At 40.9% G+C, this 10,000-nt stretch overlaps 1 protein-coding gene across 1 annotated transcript in view; it reads left to right on the top strand.

The window, feature by feature from the left end:
• Positions 1-5,856: 5,856 nt before the first annotated feature.
• The window catches only part of LOC117465885 (somatomedin-B and thrombospondin type-1 domain-containing protein), a 14,302-nt gene continuing 10,158 nt past the window's right edge, over positions 5,857-10,000 (top strand). The window contains 1 exon segment of the mRNA XM_034108954.1: positions 5,857-6,258. Within this exon segment, the coding sequence (XP_033964845.1) occupies positions 6,030-6,258 (229 nt within the window). The 5' untranslated portion in view covers positions 5,857-6,029.

Genomic DNA, 10,000 nt, shown 5'->3' with positions numbered 1-10,000 from the left:
AATGCGAGCGTGGCTTTATCGAAGAAGGGTCATTTAGGAGCGGCATTTCAAAACAGTGCACAAACGCTACGAGACGGAATTCCCTCCTAATTCTGCCCTACGCTCCCAAAAGGGGAGGGGCCTGAGAGGACAGCTAAAGGGGAGGGGCCTGAGAGGACGGCTAAAGGGGAGGGGCCTGAGAGGACGGCTAAATGCACAGCAGTCCATTTTCACCAGGCCCAACAACAAGAGCAAGGCTGCTCCAGAGCATCTTATCGTGTCAGTCACGTTCTTGAGAAACACATGAAGTCTTTCAAAGATGGCGAAGTTGTGAAAGAAGCATTCCTGGAGGCTGCGACGCGCTTTTGGGGGACAGTAAAAATAACATTAGCATTTCAACAGGTTTTTGATATAATAAAAACTCAAGTTAGATACCGTTATTAATCAGCTGTACGTTTTAGTTTGTTTGAACTTAGTCATTATAATTATTGTACACAATGGTATAAGAATACAAACTTAAATTGATTATAGTCTATTATCAATTCAGGTTCAGAAGCTAGTGTTGCTTGCATCCTATTTTAAAGGCATTTCTTTTGATATTCTACTAAAATGCAACAAAAAAAGAGTTTGATTCTCTTAATGTTGTCTCTTTTATTGCACTTTGGCAGCAGATTCCTGAGCAGCTTCAGATCTCAGTTGTCTTATTAGGAAGCCTAATTTATACTTTTGTAGCAACACTATTTTTATATGATGGCAAAGAAAGGGTTCAGAGTCTTTTCTTTGTCCCTGTGTCACATGTGGCAGCACTGTTCAATGCTTCTTGAAAACATTACCCACTGTAGTGACGTGTGCATAAACTCCAACTCTGTATCAACAACACCGTTGTGTAGCTTCAGTTAAATACTTGTGTGTAGATTAGAAAGAGGTGAGATAAAGGATCTGCAGTATTTTATGAAGTATTAATCGTACAGAGGTCAGTTTCATACAAGTAGAAGTGTGTATTTACCTGGCTGTCAGTAATGACCTCTATCTGGACGGGTAGATCTCGGCAGACTGGCAACTTTAAAAGTAGCTCTCGGTTCAGAAAAGGTTGGGCACCCCTGGTTTAGAGAGACACCGCAGGTCAATAGGGTAACATTTCTAACTAATAGATATCACTATGAAACTTCCCCACTTGATAACTTAAATTAAGACCATTGTTTTTTGTATTGCATGTTTTCTGAACCGATTTATTTAAATATAAAATGGAGGCATTATAATGTTAAATGTGTGGTTATTTGTATACATTTAGATAGATAGCTTCAAAATAGCTGTTTTCATTTGACATACAGTATAAGACTCAAATGTTTTTACAGAGAGAATATTGGAGATATCTTTGAAGTACTCTTCGGGAATAAAGTGTCATTTAAACCAGACTCAAAGTGGAACAAAGCTATCAAAACAGACAAATGCATGATGTCTTGTGTTAATTGTACAGATACTGCACTTCTGCACTCCGTCTCCTGTGAGGGCAGACCTGCAGCCTCCCTTATCTCGTTCTGCAGATCCACCTCGGCCTCTTCTGACGACATAAGCCAAGTCAAACATCCGACTTTCAACTCGTTCAATAATTACTCACTGTGTGCGTGTGTGTGTGTGTGTGTGTGTGTGTGTGTGTGTGTGTGTGTGTGTGTGTGTGTGTGTGTGGTACATTATCCCTAATAAGAAGATAACAGATTTGAAACGCCTCCTCCTGTACACATGCAGTACTCAAACACAGGACTGAGGCTCGGTGACACACAGATACTCTGAATACACACACACACACACACACACACACACACACACACACACACACACACACACACACACACACACACACACACACACACACACACACACACACACACACACACACACTTCTGTAGAGACAGCTGACGGAGACAAAGACGTCCATTCGTGGACAGCAACTGACTCATCAGGAAGAAACAAACGTATTCTTCTTTAATTAAATATTTGGTTAGGTTAGATATTTTTAAGGGTCATTTTATTGCTGCGCTATTTATCAAACAAACTTCTTATATAAATACATTTTTAATTTAAAATGTAATTAAACTTTTTAAAGTAATATTTGATTTGTAATATTTGTATTATTATTATTTTTATCATTATTTTACTTAATTCTAAAATGGAGAAATATTTTATAAAAATAATATGCATTTCTTCTGAAGCTAATAAAAGAAATACAGTGCTTTTGTTTTATTTTTGCAATAACAGTCCAACTTTTATGCATCTATGTATAAATATGTGTGTGTGTGTGTGTGTGTGTGTGTGTGTGTGTGTGTGTGTGTGTGTGTGTGTGTGTTACAGCGAGGGTGTTTCCCTTATCTGAGGTCAGCTTACCTTTACAGCAGGTGTCGAGACGAGGAGGCGAATTCTAGCGTTTCGTCAACAAAGATTTTTGAAACCGTGGCAACGTGAGTCAGTGGTTGCCGTGGAGACGTGCAGAGTTTGCATTCCCCACATGGGCGAGATGGAGAGAGGATCACACGCCGTTTCCATGACGACCATGTGTGATCGCCGTGAGTCACTTCAGGGGACGTTACATTGACTTACATGCATTTCCTGGAGACTTATCCTAACCTTAACCATAACCAACACATGCCTAACCCTTAACCTTACCCTTACCCTTACCCTTACCCTTACCCTTAACCTTACCCTAATCCTAAACCTTACCAAGTCTTCACCCAAAAATTAATGAATCCCCTGAACCTCCATTTTGTCCCCATAAGGGCGGCGAGTCCCCACACGTGACCATGTAAACAGAGTTAGGTCCCCACAAGTATAGTAATGCTAGGCCACACACACACACACACACACACACACACACACACACACACACACACACACACACACACACACACACACACACACACACACACACACACACACACACACACACACACACACACCACACACACACACACACACACACACACACACACACACACACACACACACACACACAATGAAAACTGAAGTGTGGGACAGTGGGCGGGCTGATTGTGTCTGACAGGTGCACAGTGAGGGCAGGAGGGTTCTGTCAGATGTGAAGCACACACACGCGCGCACACACACACACACACACACACACACACACACACACACACACACACACACACACACACACACACACACACACACACACACACCACACACACACACACACACACACACACACACACACACACACACACACACACACACTCTTTGATGTGAACTTTAAGCAAACTGATGCAGCTGTGAGGCCGGTCAAATCAACACACACTGTGTCAGACTGAGGGATATTACAGGCTTAAATACACTTCGATTAAAGCTCCGTGCGGAACAATGTCAACACAATGACCGCAGAAACACACAAAAAGACACAATAACACTAAAAGGCTGTTTCAGTCTGACGTGTATCCGCACCGTTATTCAGATCCTTTCCTACATGTAAAGTGTTCCTCCTTGGCTCGTGCTACACCATTACGCAAAGTTTCACGTACATTTCGACCAGTACTTCTTCCGTTTTCCTGCCGACAAACCAACAAAGCCACTGAAAAACCAGCTCACAAGACTTCACAACAAGTTATGAACCATCCTACGAGTTCTTCTACTTTTAGACATTCCCTCCTGGGGTCAGTCTGGGGTCAGTCTGGGGTCAGCCGCTCGTCTGTAACACACAGCGCCTCGGACACATGCTGCTCACTGATGCTGCTGCTGCGGATGATTATGGTGAAGATGAAGGATATTACTGTCGCTTGACCTACCTGCTTATGGCGAGGAGAATAATCAAAGGACCCCCCCCCCCTCCTCCTCGCGCTGCTTCTAGCGCGCAGAGCAACAGATGATTACAGATATCTGCTCCTTGTACAGCTCCGAGCACCGGGAGCCCTGCAGAGCCTCATTTGTTTCCCAGAGATCGGGAGGAACTGCTCAAATAAAAGCTGACCTTCTGGACTTCACAACATCCTCAGACATTCAGGCTCCCTCTGCAAACACTACAGCCTGCACGAAAATACCTCAAATCCATCCTGAAAGTATTATAATGCTTAAAATAAAGCTTCCTTTTGCAGAGATCTTTTGTTGCACCACGTGAATGAAATTAGGGCGAAAGAGCAGCAGCTTTTATGCATTAAAATCTTCACATAAGATATCAGAAACACTTTCTCCTGTAAGCGTGCCTTCATATAACTCCAGGAAGCAGATCTAATATTCATTTTAATCAATCATCGGTCCGCGACAAGCTCCTTCCTGGTGCGTGCCACGGACGCTGCAGAATGACATGGAATCAATCTGTCAGGAGGTATTAATGAAGTCCACACAACGACCTGTGTAGACTAAAGCTGCAGCTCTCTTTTGAACACACATGCATCCTCTTCATGCTTTCTCTTTGGTCCTTTAATACATAGTCAGACATGTTTGAAAATATACGTTTAATGTCGACTAATATCTTCACAACCAGCCTTGTTGATGTCACACCTGTCTTTATGCTAAGCTAAGCTAAGCTAACTGGCGCCTGGTTTCAAGCAAGAAAGCAAATAAGCCCATTTTCAAAACAGCTAAATAAGATATGTTATAACTCCCTGACTCATGTTGAACCAATACATTTAAAGCATGATTATTACCAGTTAAAGTTAAACAACTGAAACGTAAAAATATGTTTGATATAATTCGCAAAAGGGCACCAGAATTTAGGTCAGTTATAGCCACAGTTCAAGGTTCAAGGTTCTTTATTGTCAAACTAACATAGCTAGTAATTATGTCGTAGAAAATCTTAGGTCACAGGCTTCTCCAACAATGCAACACAATAACAGACAATATTAAAGCAATATTAAAGTATACTATATTAAAAGTAATACAAAAAAAGTGCAGCACAAAAGCAAACAAAGAAGTATTCCTCTATTTGTAGGTAAAGTGGAATCTTCTGAGGTCTCAAGGAGAAAATACCTGTCGGTCTGTATCAAGAAAAGCGGCATTTAAAAGAGAAGTTATGGCAGTGTTGTGAGCAGTGTTGCTGGTTCACTTTGAAGGATACATATGAATGGCTTTGGAGTTGCAAAGTGAGACAGGTGGGGTTATACCATCACGTGTTTGTTTCCACGCATTGTGTTTGATTTGACCATCAAGGAAACCTTTCTAGGTAATTACTGTAGGTGCTACCCTCTGGGATATCGTGTTTGACATTCCTTTATTAAGATGCCATTAATTTACTTATCTAATCAAAGGCTAACACAAGTGCTTCTGGAGGATTACAGTAACCAGAGAGAGAGATCTGGATCCCGGCCAAAAGCTCACATTCCTGCCTCTTTTATTTGGGACACAGAGGTCTGGGTGGCACAGACTGGCATCAGGAGATCTGCGGAGAGAGAGAGAGAGAGAGAGAGAGAGAGAGAGAGAGAGAGAGAGAGAGAGAGAGAGACAAACAACAATAAGACAGGTAAAAGAGAGAGAGAGAGAGAGAGAGAGAGAGTATGTGAGTCTGGGTACATGCATTATTGTTATTATTCTTTATTTCCTTATCTATTCTTTTTCTTTTAATCTTATCTTATCTTTTATATTACTTTATTTGTACCTATATATGTATCTAGTTATTTACTTTACTTTAGTGAAGTAATATAAAAGATAAGATCATAATAAAAGAAAAATAATAGATGGCTGGGACCGGGAGGGGGGGGGGGGGGGGGAACATGTAAACTCAATAAAAACAACATTTAAAAAAAAAAAGAGAGAGAGAGAGAGAGGGAAACAATAAGACAGGTAAAAGAGAGAGAGAGCAGAAAGGAGGAGGCAAAGTGCCCACCCCTCCCTCCCTCCCTCTGGTGTCTCCTCCCTCCTCGCGGGGACTCTCAGGGATCGCAGTGGGAAGGGGTCTGAGCTGTGAGACTGCATGGGTCTCTCTCTGAGCTGGGACTGAAACCCTTTGAGAGGCTTTTCCAGGTCACGAGGGCTGCTGCTCGCACCTCACGCGCATGCGAGGGAACGCGCACTGAGAGACGGGAGAGAGGTGTTTCTGTTGCCCCCTCAGCATGGGGTCCTCTGCGGAGTTTAGGGTTAGTGTTCTGCTTGTCCTCGTCTCCTCCGTGGGGAATATCCTCCCGGTGTCCGGTGGGTGCTCGGGGAAATGCTGCGGAGGGAGAGACCTGAGCTGCGAGACCACCGACTGGAGGATGGACCGGGTGCACGGGACCTGTTTCTGCGATAAAGGCTGCGATAAGACTCGGGACTGCTGCTTCGATTACTTCACCGAGTGCCCAGGTGAGAGCTCAGAGGAGTCTTGGAAGAATACTTCATTGCATAATGCCCGCTCTTGTGTGGCAGAGTATACCGTGGCTGTATCAATTTGACAGTTCATATATTCTGCGGCCCTTTTGTGAATTATATATATACTCGTTTCAGAGAGTGTGTAAGAATCACACGTGTTTGCTTTCCGGCACACCTTAACAACATGATACCTGAGGAGATAACGGGCTGTGAGATAAGATAACCCCATTCTTTCAATACTAGACATTTGTATTTTTGGCACACACCTTCTACCAGAGGTGGGAAGTAGAAGAGTACAAATACTTTGTTAATGTACTTACATCATGTTTCTGCTTATTTTTCTGACGACTTTTTACTTTCTACTTCTTACATGTTGAACCCAAATACCTGTACTTTCTACTTCTTACATGTTGAACCCAAATACCTGTACTTTCTACTTCTTACATGTTGAACCCAAATACCTGTACTTTCTACTTCTTACATGTTGAACCCAAATACCTGTACTTTCTACTTCTCACATGTTGAACTCAAATACATGTACTTTCTACTTCTTACATGTTGAACACAAATACCTGTACTTTACTTCTTACATGTTGAACACAAATACCTGTACTTTCTACTTCTCACATGTTGAACTCAAATACCTGTACTTTCTACTTCTTACATGTTGAACTCAAATACCTGTACTTTCTACTTCTTACATGTTGAACTCAAATACCTGTACTTTCAACTTCTTACATGTTGAACTCAAATACCTGTACTTTCTACTTCTTACATGTTGAACTCAAATACCTGTACTTTCTACTTCTTACATGTTGAACTCAAATACCTGTACTTTCTACTTCTTACATGTTGAACTCAAATACCTGTACTTTCTACTTCTTACATGATGAACTCAAATACCTGTACTTTCTACTTCTTACATGTTGAACTCAAATACCTGTACTTTCTACTTCTCTCATGTTGAACTCAAATACCTGTACTTTCTACTTCTCTCATGTTGAACTCAAATACCTGTACTTTCTACTTCTTACATGTTGAACTCAAATACCTGTACTTTCTACTTCTTACATGTTGAACTCAAATACCTGTACTTTCTACTTCTCGCATGTTGAACTCAAATACCTGTACTTTCTACTTCTTACATGTTGAACTCAAATACCTGTACTTTCTACTTCTTACATGTTGAACTCAAATACCTGTACTTTCTACTTCTCACATGTTGAACTCAAATACCTGTACTTTCTACTTCTTACATGTTGAACTCAAATACCTGTACTTTCTACTTCTTACATGTTGAACTCAAATACCTGTACTTTCTACTTCTTACCTGTTGAACTCAAATACCTGTACTTTCTACTTCTCACATGTTGAACTCAAATACCTGTACTTTCTACTTCTTACATGTTGAACTCAAATACCTGTACTTTCTACTTCTTACATGTTGAACTCAAATACCTGTACTTTCTACTTCTCACATGTTGAACTCAAATACCTGTACTTTCTACTTCTTACATGTTGAACTCAAATACCTGTACTTTCTACTTCTCACATGTTGAACTCAAATACCTGTACTTTCTACTTCTCACATGTTGAACTCAAATACCTGTACTTTCTACTTCTCACATGTTGAACTCAAATACCTGTACTTTCTACTTCTTACATGTTGAACTCAAATACCTGTACTTTCTACTTCTTACATGTTAAACCCAAATACCTGTACTTTCTACTTCTTACATGTTGAACTCAAATACCTGTACTTTCTACTTCTTACATGTTGAACTCAAATACCTGTACTTTCTACTTCTCTCATGTTGAACTCAAATACCTGTACTTTCTACTTCTTACATGTTGAACTCAAATACCTGTACTTTCTACTTCTCTCATGTTGAACTCAAATACCTGTACTTTCTACTTCTCACATGTTGAACTCAAATACCTGTACTTTCTACTTCTCTCATTTCCCAAACAGCTGGTTCCTTTAGTCTGAATGTGTGTTAGGGGAATACTTGTCCTCGACTCCTAGATATGTCGTGCATGACTAACCCTGCCTTCTGCTATCTCCTTGAAGGAGGTAGGCTGCTTCAGCCATAATGTTGTTGTTCCCGTTCTGTGACCCTCGGTCACAGATGGTTTATTGTTGTGGGACACTTCCTTCTCGGTGTTTGTGGACTCCAGGGTGTGAAATCTTCGAGGCCATAAGTGTCAGACGCAAGTGACTCAGTGTTCCCACTGTTTAGGCTATCTTCTCAAACATGGTGATTACTTTCTGTGAAACCAGTTAGATGGGCTGGGAGAGAGAGGCGCTCCAGAGTCGACGTGGCAGCTCTCCCGTGCGGTCTCACTGCTGTGACTGTGAAGCTCCAGAGAAACCATCAGTGTCTGACATCGAAGCTCCTGCTCTCCTCGTGTCTCCTCCCTGAGTCGGTGACTCCTCTGCATCGCTGCTGCTCAGAAGCTTCCCGTACAATTATGCTTCAGAGTCACTGCGTGCCTATTGGTCTGAACACGATCCGTGTCTCCATCACTTCCTGCTCTTCTCTAAAGAAGAAAGTGTGTTTAAAGTATTTTTAAACACCAGTATCTGTACTTCTACTTGACTAAAGGATGTGTGTACTTCTACTTGAGTAAAGAAGTTTAGTCAGTACTTCTACTTTCACCAGAGTATTTTTAAACACCAGTATCTGTACTTCTACTTGAGTAAAGGATGTGTGTACTTCTACTTATGTAAAGGATGTGTGTACTTCTACTTGAGTAAAGAAGTTTAGTCAGTACTTCTACTTTCACAAGAGTATTTTAAAACACCAGTATCTGTACTTCTACTTGAGTAAAGGATGTGTGTACTTCTACTTGAGTAAAGGATGTGTGTACTTCTACTTGAGGAAAGGATGTGTGTACTTCTACTTGAGTAAAGGATGTGTGTACTTCTACTTGAGGAAAGGATGTGTGTACTTCTACTTGAGGAAAGGATGTGTGTACTTCTACTTGAGGAAAGGATGTGTGTACTTCTACTTGAGTAAAGGATGTGTGTACTTCTACTTGAGTAAAGGATGTGTGTACTTCTACTTGAGTAAAGGATGTGTGTACTTCTGCTTGAGTAAAGGATGTGTGTACTTCTACTTGAGTAAAGGATGTGTGTACTTCTACTTGAGTAAAGGATGTGTGTACTTCTGCTTGAGTAAAGGATGTGTGTACTTCTGCTTGAGTAAAGGATGTGTGTACTTCTGCTTGAGTAAAGGATCTGTGTACTTCTACTTGAGTAAAGGATGTGTGTACTTCTACTTGAGTAAAGGATGTGTGTACTTCTACTTGAGTAAAGGATGTGTGTACTTCTACCATCTCTGCAGGTGAGAGAGTGTGTAAGAATGTGTTTATTGGCACACCTTAACAACATGATACCGGAGGGAGATAACCCTGATATTTTGAATACTAGTTAAACATAACATTGTGACATTTGTATGTGTTTTTATATGTTTCTAGTTATTGTAATCCTATTCTGTTATTTTATATTGTATTTATTTGACTTTGGTGAACTGGGGTTGTTTTAAATGTGTTGTTTTTGTCGAGGCTAAAAACATTACTTTTTTCTAGCTGCATACCCAGAAGTCTTTCAACTTGTTTTAGCACGTACTGTGTTTACAACGTTGTGTTTAAACTATTCTGTATCTCGAATGCTGGCTTTTAGGAATCTGTTATTCCATTGTGTTTATTTGTCGTCTTATTAAGTGTTAATGTT

Source organism: Pseudochaenichthys georgianus, chromosome 20 (genome assembly GCF_902827115.2).
Source record: "Pseudochaenichthys georgianus chromosome 20, fPseGeo1.2, whole genome shotgun sequence".
Lineage (NCBI taxonomy): Eukaryota > Metazoa > Chordata > Actinopteri > Perciformes > Channichthyidae > Pseudochaenichthys > Pseudochaenichthys georgianus.
The sequence above is the reverse complement of the archived record's forward strand: the minus strand, read 5'-3'. Positions and strand labels throughout refer to the sequence as shown.